This window comes from Anas platyrhynchos, chromosome 9 (assembly GCF_047663525.1).
Source record: "Anas platyrhynchos isolate ZD024472 breed Pekin duck chromosome 9, IASCAAS_PekinDuck_T2T, whole genome shotgun sequence".
Classification (NCBI taxonomy): Eukaryota; Metazoa; Chordata; class Aves; order Anseriformes; family Anatidae; genus Anas; species Anas platyrhynchos.
Window position 1 is genome coordinate 18,293,807 of NC_092595.1, and position 17,276 is coordinate 18,311,082.

The following is a 17,276-nucleotide window of genomic DNA, read 5'->3' on the forward strand; positions in this document are numbered from 1 at the left end:
ACCTGGGCTTTGAGGGCAGAAGAAAGGAACTGACAGTGGTGGATGTTTTTGTCTCAGGAGGTGCATGGCATGAATGGGTTTTGGCAGGAGGACACCGTGAGCACACCTCCTACTGGACTAAATATAGCCGATGAAGTTATGGTAATGAAAATAACTCCCGTTGACAGTATTTGGAGAGTTACCTTTTACACGGAAAAGAGGCTTTTATGAGTAGCAATTATTATTTTCTACACGTCTCTCTCTATTCTGACCTCAGTAAATCTCAGCATAGGTAATCACTGAGGATTAAATGCTGCAAGGAAAAGAGTGGGAAATGATGTAAAAGCAAAACTCTGGTTGGTTTTGACTTACAATAAACTTGAGTTACCTGTCTCAAAGAACATAACACCTAGCCTGCTTCCTACTGGATAAATCTGCCCTGTTCCATTTCCATTGCCCCATTTCCATAAGAATTGGGCAGACAGGGAAGAGCAGACCAGGGTCGCTTCTCTGGATATTCAAGAGGCAAAAAAATAAAATGCAAGCAGGTGCCTAGGAACTGTCACAGGTCCCTAGGAATGTGCAAACAGACAGGATAGAGTTTGGATGCTCACCTTTACAGGTGAAAAGCAGACTTATGGTAAGAAGCTGTCCAGTCCTTCCCACTGCCATCAGAACGGAATGAAAGTTCCCCAGATGTCTGTTGGTCTGACTGCTTTCTGGGTGTCTCCCTGGCATTGCATGGCTGGTTTTGTGTGGCTTCAGAGACAGGTCCTCAGCTATTTGGGACAAGTGTTGGGAAGAACGGGGGGAGGCTGGGGGACGCTTCTGCCTTGTCTGTCCTTGCCTTCAAAGCACTGGCAAGGGACAAGGAGCCAGATGCATGTGATGTCAGGGAATCTGCTGGGAGGTCATCACAGCGGTCGGACATCCTAACACTTACCAGGATTTCACTTGCCAGAACTGCAGGTGGTTGGCTGCCAGTGACATGTGTGATAAACTTATCTTGCCATTAATTTATCTGGACTCTGGTAAATTAACTTGCCAGGATTGAAATTCTCATTAATTTGTCTGGACTCTGTGATTTTGTACTGTGACAAAATCTAGCATTTTCTACCCTACATCCTTTGGGTTTGGCCAGAGGTGACAATGAAGTCATATTTTTCCTGGCTTAAGTTCCCCCCAAAACCACCCATCTAACCACTCATGGTTGAACATTTAGCATATGGGTGAAGCTTTTTCCTCTTGCTTTTGGGAATAAAGATAAGATATCATCACGGACTGCAAGCATGTTATCTGATGAGTTTACAAATGATTGTGTGATCCCTGTGTAAGTGCTGCTCTTTGCTATACGGGGGCAGCCTTGGAACAGACTTTTCTATTTGGTACTTAGTCTCATTTCCAATTTGGGGTTTGTATTTTTTTCTTTCTTAGAGATTTCCTTTAAAAAAGAAAAAAAGACAGGGAGCTACTGCTCCAGCTGAGCCTGGAGATTATGTCCTCCTCCAGGCACGGCCTGGGCAGGGGGGTGTGACTCGGGGAGACTGAAAATTAAAACTGAGCTGTATCAAACTGCAAAGAAGGTGTTAATTTAGCTCTGAGGGCTATTAGACACCAAAAAGACAAAGAAAAGTGTGTGTGTATATGTATATACATATTGTAATAACAGTAGTAGAAAAGTCAAGGTCCTTCACAAAATTTCTGGTCTACAACCAACCTTTGTGCAAAGAGAGCCCCGTGTGCTTTAGGGCACAGAGCAGGTCCCTGCTCCAGATCCCAGCCCGCCGAGCTAAGCTCACTCCCACACAGCCCTGCCAGGGCAGCAAGCAGTGCAGAAGGTGACAGTCCTCTGAGAAAGTTCATTGCATTAGTTTCCCTGTGACAGGTCACCACACAGAGCATCAAAGTGGGTAGATAATAGGCTGTGAAAATAAAGAAAAAAAGCTAATGGCTTTTTCATCTCTTTCTCAAAGCCTATTAAGGCTTCTCTAAGCGTGCTAAAAGCCAGAGCGGCCGGTGCACTCGGGGCTGCAGCCATTTACAGAAATGATTCCTCCAGAACTGGGAAGGGATGAGCGTGCGGGGAGCTTCTGCCCACCAGCTGCCCAGGGAGCGGGGTACTCCCTAGGCAAGCTCAGTCGAACAGAAGGGGATGCTGTGTGCAGGAACCACAAAAGCAGGTTCCCAAAGAGTGTCCCATCCCCAGAACCTGTGTCTTGTCCTCCAGGATGCTCCACCTCACTGCAGCACCCCAGCAGCTTGTCCTCTGTGCCCAGGGCTGGCTGAGGTCTTTACAGCTGGGCTTGCCTGGAGCATGGGCACCCCCTGAGCTGGTAGCTGCAGGACAGGGCTGCTTGAAACTCGTAAACCAGCAGGGTGTGGGAGACAAGTCAGCAGAGCCAAGGCTCTGGACACACACCAACATGACTGCGTGCACCTCTTTTAGGGTATTTTCTAAAATTAGGGGGTTGGATATGTAGCCTCTCTTGAGAGTCACCCCCAGGGCTACCAGAAGAGGATGTGGGTGAGGTGCAGTGGTTTCTCCCCCGAGTTGTGAAGCTAGGGGGAGTGTGTTGCAACTGCGAGCCTCTGAGTTTGTATCTTCAGCAGGTCCCAATCACAACCAATATCTCTTTTGCTTGTGTGAACAGCACAGTGTCGTCCTGTAAACCTGGCATCCCCTTTGGAAAGGCATTTTATGGAAGGCCAGCCCTGAACACAGCTTCCTAAGCTGGAAGGCATTGGTAGTTTAAGCTTTGATTTTTCTACAGTGCCTTCTCAGGAGTATGGAGATCATGTTCTTGCAATGTAGCAGCTCCAAGTCACATCCCACCAGCTCCCCCCATGCATCCAGCACTTGGGGGCTGCAGGGTTAGGAAACACCCAAGGACTTACACAGATTCCCATGTAAATCCTGCCCTCAGTTTGAGCAGGAGCTGCTGCTGCAGGGCCCAGGGAAGAGCTGAGGCTGGAGCTGTGCTGTGACCCAGGTGCTTGGGGCTCTTGTGACAGGGCTCTCTCTCCCTATCTTGTCCTGGCACCATTTTACACCCACATAGATCTCTGCACAGATCTGATGTTACAAGCTCCTGACTATGCGAGCGGGTTCAGCGGGTATCAAGCACTGACACTGAATTGTACTTATTTATTCATTTTTTACAAAGCAAGAGGTTTTCTGTATGTGCTGGTGGCTTGTGATGTTATCCAGAGCACAAGGGCTGGCTCACTAGTTGTGTGCTCCAGGTGTGAGGAGGGTGCAGCAAGGACTCAGCCTTGCACAAATACACACTGTAACAAATGTGCATGCTCCAGAACTTTTGAAATGATGGTTCCTGAGAGTTTTAATTAGTATCTCAAATGAGCTAGTCTCCCCACTTTGCCTGCATTAAAAATAATTTGAACTACTGTTTCCCTAAATGAATTAAACCTTCATGGCAGCAAGGTACTTTAGCTCAAGGTACAAGATATGACCTGGCCTGCTGGATCCAGGGCTCTGATCTCCAGCATTTCAATGACCTAGCCTGAAATACCAAAGCAATCAAGCAGAAGATGTGTTCGGGATGCTGGTGTGTTGGTGGGACTGCGGGCACAGCTAGGGTCAGCTCATCGCTTTCGTTTTCCATAGGCACAGGGACAAAGCCATGTGCTCCTTGTGGTGGGGAGGCTCCGCTGGCCCTGCTCTGGGTAGCTCTGCTGGCCTGCCACCATGACAATCCCTGCATGTGGCTCAGATATGTGGCCTCTGACCCGGCCGTGGTGGTTAAGGTGAGAAGCTGCTGAGACATTGCCTCTTCAGTGAGGACCTGGTGCTCTCATTTAGCATGGGAAGCTCAGCAGCAAGTCCATCAGCAGGCTGAGGAACCCAGTTGTTGAGCTGGGGAAAAAGTTCCTCAAATGAGCCACATTTTTCCTCTTCTGTTACGAAATCCAGCAACCCTAGAGGCAGTATTTTTCTTGTGGTACAAGTTGGCCATATGTTTGTAGTCCTCTGAAAGCCCACGGCTGCAGCAAGGGCTGGTTCTGCTTCTTGTGCCAGGTTTTGCCTGACAGCAGTGATGCCAATGAGTCTGCTTTGAGATCTGAGAGGTTTTGACCCTCAAATTGTTTCAGGCAGGAATGACTTTGTACCTGTAGGCCCCCTATGCGCCCCCTGACCTGGTTTAAGACTTGCAGTCCTCCTGCATTGGTAGGGTCAATCTTACCCTCCCAAGGATGTGGCTGAACCTCGCCCCGAGCAGGGGCTTGAGGCCCGGGGAGCAGCAAGCATCCAAATGTCAAAAAGAAATGTCACACCTATGAGCATCTGTCCACACACCGTGGAGTTAATCCAAGTTTTGGAGAGGGTGCAGGCCCTCACAGAAAAACTCTAAGCTGCTGGTGATGCTATTTTCCTCTGAATGGGGCTTCCTCATTGTTACAGCATCCAACAGAATGGTTACAAAGATAGTAGTGTTAATTGGGAATTAGCTGGTCCAAACCAGACTGAAAGCAAAGTTAAGAGTCAAGCAGAGACTTCTTGTGACAAAAGGTTTGTGATGAAATGCAGCTGAGTGGAAGGGAAAGGAAAGGAGGAACCATAATTTTTTTGAATTAAGCATGCAACTAAGTTGAGCAAATCACTTCCCTGTGTAAGCATGTGATGTTGGTTTTGGTTGGATTTACTGGCACCAATTACTTCTTCATGAGATGTAAGCCTGTCTGACTGTGACAGTGTCACTGAGGATTTAGATTGGTGCAAGAGGGAACAAACTGCAGCCTGCACTTGGTGCAGCTGCGTGAATTCTGAATGGTGAAAGGAAAAAAGGTGCTCGGAGTAGCCCTGCTGAGAAGGGCAGTGAATGCTCGGGACAGCAGTGCCATGCTGCTCAAAGGCAGCTCAGTGCCCTGTATCGGGGCCTTAGCCTGCTTGCTAAGCATTTGCCTTGAAGGCTCTTGGTGCTTAGGCGTAATTAAGAGCTGACACAAGAAACCTCCCTCACAGCCCCCCTCTGACCCTGGCCCCCACTGTCCTTTCAGACAATAATTCTCCTTTGGCCTTCCCCAGCTAGGATGTGCTTGGGGGCCGGTGCCCTCATGGTACACCCTGCTGTGGTGTCACTGCTGAGAGAGGGCAAGCAATTAAACCGAGCAATTAGGGGCAATGCAAAGCCGAGCAACCTGGCATCTATAGATGCACAGCACTGAAGGGAGCTGCTCTGTGGGGCTTCTGCAAAAGGCCTGAAAGAGGGGGCAGGCGCTCCCAGCATGCTGAAGGCAGCGTGAGGGGAACTGAACTCCGACTCTTGCACTGCTTTGGTTAAAGGTGGCCTTGGGGCAGGCCGTGGCGGAGGTGTGGTGGGCAGACAGCCGCCGAGGGCAGGGGAGCAGGCCGCGAGGGACAGTGGCAGCACAGGGGGCTCGCTGCCCCTGAGGAGCAGTGCCCGGCCCTGCGGTCCTGCCCCAGGCTACCTCTAGGTGCAGGCTGGGCTCTTCCCAGGTGAATCTGGTGCTGGGGCCCTCACTGTCCCCTCAGCTCCTGGTGGCAGCCAGCGAGGTCCTCCCCAGAGCAGGGGGGAAGGCTGTGCCCACAGGGCCACCCTCCTCTGGCTGCTGCCATGTGTCTGTGGGCATCTTCCATCGACACTCTTCTGGTGCATGCTTCTGATGTGTGCGAACAGCAGCTTATTTGCACTTGTTGCCCTCCCAGCCACCAAATGCTCTGAGCTAGGGCAATAGGAAGTGCTGACGTGCTGAGAGGTGAAGAACGGAGGCGTGTGGCACCTGGGCTCCTTCTCTCAGCTCAGTTTGCCCCCATACTCCTCGGCACTGTGCTGCCCACGGCCAAGGTTGGTTCAGGCAGGGACACAGCCCCATGGTCACTCCCGTTAGCCCGCTGGCTTCAGCCTCTCACAGGAGATTTCCTTCCCCCAGGCCACCAATACTGCAATGGACGCTTAAAAATTATTTTAAACTATTAACACTGAGGTAAAGAAGCAGGGAACCTGAATATCAGGCTGTTGTGGCTAGCGTAACCACAAAACTTGGGCTGGTTTAGACGTCACTTGACTAACCCCAAACAAGGCAGAAGATAGCACTTCTAGAAGAGAGGTCATAGGAAGGTGTTTATTTATCTGTCAGTTTGGGGTCCGTATCACCAGCATCTGGAAAATGTGCTGTGGTCAGATGTTTGCAGAAGGGACCTGTGGGGAAACTTGCTACTTTCCTGAGTAGGAAGTTGTGGTCAAAGGCTCTCACACAGATGAAATATCACAGAGAGAAGCAGGCAAAACCCCAGCCACCAAATGAAGTTCCTCGTTCTTTGGGACCCAGCTCAGTGTTATGGTTTGTTTGTTCTCCCGCAGCCACTACAAGCGGGATGGCGTCTTCGGGGTCAAATCTCCTGCCTGAACTTTGTTTCTTCTGTCTAGAATGCACAAAGTTCCTCCTGTGCGAGGCCCATGGAGGGTATTTTCACAAAACCATCACGTTTTTAGGGCATGCAGGAGCAGGGAGAGCAGACCACCTGTGGCGTGAGGTCAGCAGTTTTTGTAACCACTGACAACTGGTGGGATGGTGCAGAGAAACCAGTGACTGGGTGAGAGTGAAAACCCCTCGCTGCTGACCTGTGCACACTCTGTGGGTGCACTGCTTGTGGCTCCGCTCCCTCACCTGGGTTTTAGCAGTGGGGTGCTGGAAGTCAAAACGTCCAAGCTCAACCTAAACTTACATTGGCAGAGCCTGGAGCTGAACTTTCCAAATCACATTTTCCTCACTTCCAGTCCATTCAAGGGAGAGGTGTACCTGTCTCCCAGAGTCTGCTGTTCTGCCAGGTTCATGCTCTTTGCTATTCTGCATTACTCGCTGAGTGCAGTATGTCCACACAGCTCCGGAAGAGGGAATGGTTGATATTTATATACACGCTCATGTGTTTTCCTGTGCTGAAAAGCAGAGAAAACATGAACAACTTGATCTTTGAATCTAAAAGGCAGTCCTGCAAAGGCTAGCAGGCAATCCAATCTCTGACATACTGCACTTTACACCAATGCATGCACAGATCTTAATCTCATACCATCCAGCAGGCTCGGGGTAGTGCCTGTTTGCTTTCAGGTTGTTCCCATAGCACAGTTTGTTTTTACTGAATGTTCAGTAGCATGCACAGGAAGGAAATAACCATTTGCCATCATTGGCTGGTGTCATTCAGACCTACCTGGTAGCTGTGTAACGTTATTGACGTAGTTGATGTATCTCTGGTAGAAATCAAGTATTTGGACATGTAATCCTCAATGAAACAGGGATCTTCACTGTAGCTGGGACAGGTGCTTGCAGCGCTCGTGTGCTGTGACATTATCTGTGTGTTAATGGAGAAGGGATAACAGCGTGCCAAAGACCCTCAGCACAATCCTGTCACATCCACCCTGCTGCCAGCTCCCTTGTTGTGCTGAGCACAGCTCATGCATATGGTTTAGAAATCCCTGGCATGCTTGAGCCCAGATGGGACTTTAGGTGCTGGGTATTGCAGTGACACCAGCACAGGTCACCCATGGCATTTGGGGAACTAGGTGAGAATCACCTCCTCCATGGTCTACCCTGGTGGCACTTGCCTCAGTGTCCCTGGCTGCCTGGAGACACTTACCAAAAGGCACCCTTGCGCTGTCCCCACCGGTGTTTGGTGCAGCCTGTCAAGGGCACCAGCACCAGCTGTGGCTCGGTGTGCAGGCAATTCAGCTGCCATTTCTGGTAGGTGCGTGGATTTGGGGGCTATGCTGGCACGTTTTCCCCCCAGCCTCTGTGAACCTGGCTGCTTTCCTACCGCTGGCCTCCCATGGCAATGAGTTGTGCAGTTTAACAATGCACTACGTGAATAATACACGCTTCTGTACGCAGGGTAGGGTCATTTGTTTGTGAAGGCAGGACCACTGTAGGACATGGGGACCCTACGTGGTGACTTTGGGAATGAGAAAGTGGCCCTACATCATTAACTTTAGATATATTTTCCTGCACTGCCTCTCTCTGTCCTGTTCTGCTTGCGGGTGGGCCCGCTGCCTCGGTGCCCGATGTGCGAGCAGAGCCATGTTTGTGATGGCAGGGGAACCTCACAGCTCAGCTGCACGGGCTCACCTGTCAAACCACGGTGTCATGTAGTCTGGAAGACAAGTGGAAAAAATGGTCATGGGATGATGAGGGCAATGAATCCAGAGGGCACTGAGCTTTAAGGACACCTTTGTTTTTAAGTCTGTCTGTCTTTCAGTGTGTTCCATTCCAGTCATGCTCAGAAGACAGCAACCATAAGCAAAGTCCAAAAATATAAGCAGAAGCCTCTAGTCTTCACATGGGCTGTATTGTAGGAGTGATTGTTCCTCCCAGGCTGAGGAGAAATCAGCTTAGGAGGAGCTGATTTTTATTATTTTATGTATTTATTTATTTATTTATGTCATGCAATTGAGAGGAAGAGGAAAAAAAATCTGCTCCATCTCTTCAGCTCATCAGCTGTCACCAGCCTGGAACAGGGCACTTGGAAGCAAAATGAGTCAGAAGTGTTTTTAGTGGGTGACACACAGAGATGTGAGGAGATCCCTGTTTGTAAGCCCAGCTATGCTTTGTTCAGGGGGCAGCTGCAGCCATACCCCACCTGTCTAATGCTGTAACAATGCATCACTCAAGTGCCTCCGTCCTGAATTACTGTTAGGTGTGACTTCCACACATATGAGGACAGATCATCAGTGCCCTTCAGGCTGAAGTCCTTCCACAACTAAATGACTGCACTGCAAAGTGACCTTTCAGGTTATAAACACATGGTTGAGGAGTCGAGAGGGAAAAATAACAATTAAAAACAATACAAAACAAAAACACTAAGAGCATGTTAATTCTTAAATGGTGCCCTCAAAGGTCACCCAATTTGTTACAAGAAGGTTTGCATCATCCCATATAGGCGTTCCTCCCATTTAATACCACAGCTAAAACCACACAGTCTAGTCCCGTTCAGAGCAATGTATTTTAGCAACACACAACCAGATCTAATCTGTTAGTTTAGCAATTTCCTGTGCTGGGATTTGGTAGGAAACTGATGAAAAATGCCAAGAAAATGTACAGACGAACTGAGGAGCTCCCCTCACCACCCAGAGAAAACAAGAAGTGGATTTTCCTGGTTTTATTTCATGCACTGAAGTTCCCTGTATGCTGGAGCAGGCAAACTGCTCCTGGTGAAGCTTGCCTGAGCCTCGTTCTGTGGCATCATGCCGAGCGCTGGCAGGACTTGCTGAAAGTGCTGCCCTGCTTGGGGTGGGCAGGAGGTGACCCGTCCTCCAGACTACCGGGAGAGCTTTCATGGGGAGCTGGCATAGAGCAGAGCAGTCCAGCCACTGCAAAGTCAGTATCAAAGACCTTGCTCTCTGCTCTCCTCCTCAGCCCAAAGCTGTTCTTCCCAACACCCAGAGCTGCCATGTGGCCCAGACAGGTCGCTCACACAGGGGTGCGTTGTCCCCTGGCCCTGAACAGCACCATGTCTCACTAGGGACTGCGTTTCTGCCCCCACCTGCCCCAAACTGCCTTCAGAGCCCCACAGGGGAACTCGTGGCTAGGCCAGGCACCCACCACGTGGGCGGCCCCATTACACAGCAGCTTCGAGGCCACCGCCATGCGGTGAGACATGTAGGTGTGTGGCAGCCCTGTGACTCGTGAGTCACCGCTCCCCCCATCCTACCTCGCACGGCAGGGCCAGAAACGAGCCCACATGTCGGAATGAGCATGGGTACCATCAGCATGGGGAGGGCCAAGGCTGACGGCTTCAATTTCCCCACAAACACAGGGAGCAGGAGAAACCAGAGCACTTGTGCCCACCTGTCTGGGGAGGGGACCTCTGTGGGAGTGACAGGCGGTGGGCACGGCTGGGGCAAGCTGCTCGCTGCAGCCCAGTTCTGTCAGTCGAGTTGAAGCGACAGGACGTGGTTGTGGATGTGTATGTGGGGCAAGCTGGCTGTTTCTTGGTTCCCCTCAGGCTTTTTGGCAGAACAACTCGCTGTGCTGCCGAACGCTGCCCGGGAGGCCCTGTGTCCTCATCCCGGCAGTGCTGAGACAGAGGTGTCCTCACACAGGTAACTGGCAGGCAGGCCAGGAAGGTGAGCAGAGCTGAAGAGGAGCTCGAGGGGTGATTTTGGCCCTGTCCACCACAGCAGCGCCCCTTTGTGCCCCCCGACATGTCTCCATGTGGGTGCCCAGCCCCTCCACGACAGGGCTATGGGTGTGACCCCCCCAGGCAGGGGCAGCCTGGCTCCCTGGGGTGGCAGCCGGGTTTCTGCAGAGCCAGTGCTGATGAGACACATCTCCACACCATCTTCTCACCCTGCGGACACCAACACGCTTATCTGCAAGTTTCCCCTGGAAGGGAAACACCCTGCTGTGATGGTTTCCACTGCAGCCTTTCCATCATGACGTTGAAGGCCACTGTTACCCTGAAGCATCACTTCTCACAAAGCTGTGGGGATCTGTTACTTGTCCCACCAGCCTGTGGCTTTTTCCTCTCAGCAGTTCAGAGCTCACAACCTTGTGTACCAGTGACACGTGTCATCTCCTTTCTACTTCCCCTCTGTCACCACAAATACTCCACAGCGTCAAGAGGCTGCAGCACGCAGACACTAAGGTGCAGCATTTCTGTTTGTAGCTGCTCCTGTCCCAGGCACAAAGTACTGCACCATACCCAGATTTTTGGGGACAGCAGCATGTAGAGGTGGAGTTGGCATTTTCCACAGGAAAGCTTACCCTGTTCCTTTCTTCTTCCCTGCCCAAAGGCATTTTCTTCTGCTGCTCTTCTCCTCTCCTTTTCCAGCCAGGTGTGCATGTGAGCAGGCTCTTCCCTCTGGCACTGCTGGCTTACTCAAATGCTCTCCCTCTTTCCAGGAAAGGCAGGAAACAGCATCCAGAGAACCACAGTCCATCTCACCCTGATCTCTGCTAAGCAGAGAGAGGAAATCATCTTCTAAATAATTTCAAAACCTACTGAGGACAAGAAGGTGATTGGTTTTACAAAACTATGCCTGATAACCACATAGATAGCCACATCTGAGTAGGTGACATGCTATTGGATGTGAGGAGCGAGCAGTGGCGGTGCTTGCTCTGAACTTTGGTGTTGAAAGCCTTTCTGTCTCCCGTGATGGCCTCGTAAGCAGAATGGCAAAGTGTGGGCTAGAGAAATGGGCCGTGAGCTGGACTGAAAACTGCCTGGGCTGCTGAGCTCCAAGCACTGCGGTGAGCAGCACGGAGACCAGCTGGAGGCCAGTCCACAGGGAGGTCCCTTGGAGGTCAAAGCTGGGCCAAGTTATGAAGATGCCAAACCATAGCAGCCTGGCTGCTGGGACAAAGTGCACCCTCAGCAGGTCTGCAGATGGCACAAAACCAAGAGGAGCAGCTGATACACAGGAGGGATGTGCCTGCATTCAGAGGTGTCCGGACAGGCTGGAGGAATGGGCCAGCAGGAACCTCATGGGGCTCAACACGGGGAAGTGCCAGGTCCTGCACTTGGGGAGGAACAACCCCAGACACCAGGCTGGGGACCGACCACATGTAAAGCAGCTTGTAAGGCATTACAGTGGGCAGTGATCAACTCCCTACCAGCTCTACTGCACACTGATTATGGGTGAGACAGCTCCCTGCCAGCTCTATTGCACAGTGGTTATCCACACCAGCTAAACAGCCTATTAGCGAGCCCTTTGGGGTTTACAGCCCTCTCTCCCTCCTCCAATTCAGTGCACATCCAGCTGCACAAGCGAGCTAGCTATAGATATCGTGTCTTCCTGGCTTTGTCTAGCTAAGGTTTGACCACAGCATTTCAGTTCTGCACTCACCCAGTATCCCCGCTAGCCAGTGAGCACAGCATTTTAGGCAGCGCAGAATGAGCACGGAGCCCATACTGGAAAGCATTGCAGACCTTTGGTCAGCAGATTGTCTGATGTTCAGGACCAAGCTGACACAAGATCCTCTCCCACGCAGCAGGAGGAGGTGCTATAGAAGCCTTCAAGTAGTTGTGAGCCCTTGGTGCAGGCACCTGCCTCTGTGCAGCCCGTGCCTGGCCTCCCACCCTGCTCCTCCAGGCGGGGATGCGCACACCCTACATGCCCTGCTGCCAGCGGGACCTGCGGCTGATTTTGTGGCATTAAACCCACAGGTAACATCACTTTTTGCTTCTTTCTCTCTTGCTCTGCATGAACTGCTGCCCAGGGGCCTGCTGTGGCTGGGAGGATGTGGAGGAGGCACCCTTTGGAGGATGCATTTTGCCACCCTAGTGCAGTCCCTTCTGCGGGGACCTGTTTAGGTTGCTGTTGTTGAGACTTCTCTGTTCTTACTCTGGGGTGTTCAGGAAGATCACAGCACGTTACTTTCCAACAGCATCTGGCAGCTGGAAGCTAAATTCTTCCCACCATGGGAGATAAGTGATTCCAGAAGTGTTGTTTTTGTTGTTGTTTGTTTGTTTGTTTGTTTTTCCTGTCTAAATGAACCCTTGCATCCCCTTCCAGGGTCTTTTGAAGCAGTTCTGTGTTTAGGATGACCACCTTGCCGTTTTCCTTGGTTTAACTTACCTTCCAGCATCCTTTTCATGGACCAGTTCAGGCACTTCACAACCAGTTGGTGAAGTCACAGAGGATGAGGAGGTGGGGAGGAAAGGACTGTTAGTTTCTCCATCTTGGGCAGGAGGCATCAGAACTAGTCTAAAAGTTAAACAAAATGACATCCAGAGTTAAATAACAACTACAGGTGGCCGTCCTCAAGACCGTTCTTGCAGAGCAAAGCACAGCTTTTGGCGTGCTGCAGAAGAAGGCAGTCACATGCCCAGCCCTTCAGGTCAAGGGATGTACTGGGAGATAAGCCTGAAAGAATATGGGTTCCATAAGAGTTTTGTGCCTCAGCTTATCGTGTTTGGGAGAGCTCTGAACAACAGGGTTAGCTCAGGCAGTGCCAGGTTTCTTTACGCTATTTGAAACAGAGAGGGAAATCCGTGCACCTCAGTGCTGGGCAGGACCCCCAGCTAGGGCTCTCCCACTCCTGGCCACTCTTCCCTCCCTGCAGTGCCCAGGTTACATCAGCACCCTTCTGAAGTGCTGTCCAGGCCAAGTCTAGCCTCCTGCCCATGTAGCATATTTCTTAAATCTTTGCTGACAGATACTCACCCAATTTATCAGGCGACTAGGTCCAATTCAGGGCAGTTGCTGCAGATGTGGACAGTTCTGCTTTCAGTTGTGTTTATCCTCCCATGAAGGCAGAGGTGTAGCAGAGGTTGAGCTGCACCCTACCCTTCCCATCCCGTTTTCCTTCTTTCTCTCCTTCTGCCCGGTCCCAGGTCCCTTCCTCACCCACCCCAGCAGACCCCCCCTCAGCCCCTGTGCTGTCTTTACTCATTTCATCCACCACATTTACCCTTTGCTCCTGTGCTACCCACTTACTTCTGAGTACCCCCTGCAAGAAGGAAGGAGGATTTTACACGCAAGGGTGCATGCTCCAGTGCTGCTGCTTCTCTGCAGGCATCCCGCAGGGTGCTGGCCACTCCAGTGTTGCTGTGACACCCACTGGGTCTCCAGCCTCCGACTCACTTTTCTTCCTCCAAGCTCCCTGTTTGAGGTCTGGAAGGAGCTGGAGAAAAATTAGGCCAGCTCTGGCCTTCTTCCCCAGGTAGCCACCAGTTCCCATGGTGGGGGACAGAGGCTGACCAGCTCTTTGCAAACCTTGGAGGACATGCTACACTGTACCGGTGGCTTTGTCCTTCCAGCCCCATCCTGCTCCTGGTCCTCCAGCATCACTGAGCTGCTGTTTTAAAGCTCTCTCTGTCCTTTTCTCATAACTGTAGTTTGCTCTGCTACTGCAGCCATCTCCTCTGGCCCCACTTAAGCATTTGCAGCAGCCACAGGATATGCTAGCTTATCAAACAGCATCTCCTTGAAGACACAAAATGTTCAACCATATCCTATCTGTGCTGCCTGACCTGCTTTAAAACCCTCTGCTTGTTTCCTCCGTCCTCCCCGCCAGCCTTCGAGTTCCTCCTGGCAGGGAGCACTTGCAAGCCCTGAGCTGCAGGGCAGATAGCAGATGCTGGGAACTGCAACTGGGCCACACCTTGAGCACCAAAGCCGATGTCTGCCAGAGCCCTTTCACACTGCAGAGCACACCAGCACGGTTTGCCTGAATCACATACTTCAGCTGCTGCTAGCGGTGTGGCAGCACCAGGGTCAGTGCAAAGCAACCTGGGCATCAGCCACACCAGCAATGTCACTTACTGCTCGTGCAGGTGGTGAGCTTAGGGGCATGGCAGCTTTATCCCTGGATGAAGGTGTTTCCCTGCTGCTACTTGATGTGGTTCAGAGAGGTTTTCCTCTCTGGAGGTGGGAAATACTTGAAATCAAAAAGTTGCGTTCTTTCCAGTGTACATCGAGATGCGAGCAGAAATTCAGTGACATGCCCAGAATCACCAATTCAGAGAATAGGTGCACATTGCACAGAGCTACTCTGCACAGGATGGAGCCTGATTAAAACTGATTTTTATCAGCCCCTGATACTCTTCACACAACCAATGCTCTTGTGAAGCATCTAGTAGCTGGTGTGACAGAGGCTCAATACCTACTGCTTATAAGTTTCACAAGGCAGCTTGGATGCTTACCTTGAGAAGGAAACATCTATAAAGCCCTTATTTGCGGCTCCTTGTTCTGCACCAGTGCTTCCTCTTTTGGGTAAGTCTTTCTGCTTTATATCTGTAGACTCGTACTCTCTCCTGGAATGAATGGGCCTAAAATTATGTTAATCTTTCCCTCCTTGCCAAGGAGGTGGAGAGCAGCGTGTCTCACTCACGCCTGTAGGGTTTTGAGCATGCCTCTGGGATGTAGGACTCAGATTCAGCTCTGTTTTCCTCAGCTTGGAGCAGGAGCACTAGGTTTGCAAGGCAACCCAAAGGCACAGAAACCTGCCCAATAAGGGCCAGAACATGATGATGCCCACCAAGTCTACCCCTTGCCTCCCAAGCCAGCAGACCTGTTAGAAGAGGTTTTGCTCATGGATTATGCTAGACTTTAGCACTGGTTGCTGCAGTCCCTGCCTAGCTCAAAACCAAGCTGAGTCTTTTTGCCTCATCTGCACAGGCTGGCTTAAAGAATTAGTGCTCACATTGTCACAGCATGCCCCTGCTATCCATGGGTTCTAGTCTGAGTGCTATTCCCCTCTCCTACTTGAGAGTCCACTATTGAATAGGGGCTGCCTGCCATGTCCTATTGGAAGTGCATCCTGAGGTATTTACTCATAAACTGAGTAAGCATAAACAGAGCCTGACGCAAGGATGCATCCCAGTTACAGGCTGTCTGAGACAGCTGTGTATGTAGACTCAAATTCACATTCATAACAGTGTAAATATTTAAATAAATACCTTTTGTTTATAGAAGCCATGCATCTCTTAAGAGGTAGGAGAAAAGTCTTAACCATTTTTTCCGCATTTCAGGTCTCATAACATCACATGCCATCCACACATCAGGACAATGAATGAGTCCAACAACTGCAGTGTAACAGGCGTAGAAGTGAATCGCCACGTCCGTCTCACTGAATTTGCTCTGTATATCATCATTTTCTTTTTTGGATCAATATTTAATGCCCTTGCTCTGTGGGTGTTCTTCTGCAAAATAAAGAAGTGGACGGAAACCAGGGTGTACACAATCAATTTAGTTTTTGCTGACTGCTTCATCATCTGCATCTTGCCTTTCATGGCTTATTTGATCTGGAATAAGTCAGACCGAGATGAACTCTGCCAGTTTATAGAGGCAATGTATTTTATCAACATGGTAGTGAGCACCTATGTCATTTCATTTATCTCCATTGATCGATACATTGCCATAAAGTACCCCCTGAAAGCTAGGACCTGCAGGTCTCCATCAAAAGCTGCCCTTCTCTGTGGGCTTCTGTGGGTCTCTGTTATAATCGGTGCAACCTTAAGATTTCAAAAGAGACATGCTACTGTCTGTTTTCAGAAGGATGACACCATACCCATTGCTCAGACCCTGATTTCCATTTTCTTCGTTTTCTCTCTTCCATTAGCAACCTTGACCTTTTGTTCCATAGAAATCATCAGGAACCTTAAGAGACAGCTGAAGACAAATTCACTGGAAGAGAAATTAATCCAGAAAGCTCTTTACATTATTTATGCAAATCTGATTGTGTTTCTAATATGTTTTCTGCCAGCCTACCTTGGGGTACTTTTCAGGTTCATAATGGAGTATGTTGGAACTAGCTGTTTCCTGAAGCAGGTCATGATGGACTTCTTTGCCCTGACGAGGTGCATTGCCACGTCCAACTGCTGCCTGGACAGCGTCTGCTACTACTTCGTGACCAAGGAATTCCAAGAAGCCATTCTGCTGCCTAAATCCAGCACTGACAAAACAAATCAAACCCAATCCTTGCAGTTAAATACTTGCTAAAGGAAAGGAAGAAGAATACAAACCAAAGCACCACCACCAAAAAAAATGCAATGCCAAGAGAACGTACAGCTTCAGTGTTACTGGGATAACCATTGCCCTTTCATTCCAGGGACAGCTTTGTTATGTCTATCATTACCAAGTTATTTGTAATTTTTATTTCTGTGTGGCTATTAAACAAATAAGTTGTTTCATACAGAGGTGTAAAAGCAAGTATGTGACGGCTGTTCGGTAACACGGCTTCCTTCTAGCACCTATCTGTTACTCTTACAGGGAGACAGGTGACCCTATTTTATTTCATTTTGCAGCTAAAGACAACTTAACCTTATTGCCAGCACAATAAAATGCATAGTGCTTTACCCCACTGTGCATTTCAGATTGTTTGCCTTATTAGAATAGGCCAATTTATTTTTACCACATTGCTTTTGTGGGGGTGAGGGCATTCAGGTGGTACCACCATATGCCTAAGTGCATGCACCTACAAAACAGCCCAGACTCCACTGATTGCTCACCCCCTCCAAGCTGACCGGTCAGACAGATGTGCAGCAGCACTTTAAGGATGAAAACAAGCCATGGCCACTGCCATAAAGGCACAGAGCACAGATCTCAGACTGGGGTTCTCCTGCTGGCTCCCCTCCTGAGCCCCAGCCCTACAGTGGCTGTCCCTGGGGGGATGCTGCTCCCCACCACTGGGGAGAAAGGGGCCCTTTGAGCCCTGCCTGGACCCCCACCACCGAGGCACTGCTTTTCCCTGGGTCTGTGTTGTGGTTCCAGGCTGGTCCCCAGGTCCCTGGCAGCAGCAGGGGGGTCCCAGCTGTGTCCACGTTTCTGCAGCCTACCCACGCCGCCACCTCTGAAGTTCCTGTGGGTGAAATGTGGTTGTCC

General features: G+C 50.3%; 2 protein-coding genes across 2 annotated transcripts in view; one reads left to right on the top strand and one right to left on the bottom strand.

Annotated features, from left to right (window-relative positions):
* LOC106019826 (G-protein coupled receptor 35-like) overlaps positions 1–16,587 on the top strand; it is a 37,454-nt gene extending 20,867 nt beyond the window's left edge. Inside the window, exon 2 of the mRNA XM_027464681.3 lies at positions 15,425–16,587. Within this exon, the coding sequence (XP_027320482.1) occupies positions 15,425–16,394 (970 nt within the window). The 3' untranslated portion in view covers positions 16,395–16,587. The remainder of the gene's footprint in view (positions 1–15,424) is intronic.
* Positions 6,068–17,276, bottom strand: part of LOC101803073 (uncharacterized) — an 85,184-nt gene continuing 73,975 nt past the window's right edge. The window contains exons 13-17 of the mRNA XM_072042621.1: positions 16,164–16,347; positions 12,528–15,595; positions 10,714–10,950; positions 7,166–7,306; positions 6,068–6,896 (exon numbers count right to left, since the gene is read on the bottom strand). The gene's annotated coding sequence lies outside the window, so the exon portion shown is untranslated. The remainder of the gene's footprint in view (positions 6,897–7,165; positions 7,307–10,713; positions 10,951–12,527; positions 15,596–16,163; positions 16,348–17,276) is intronic.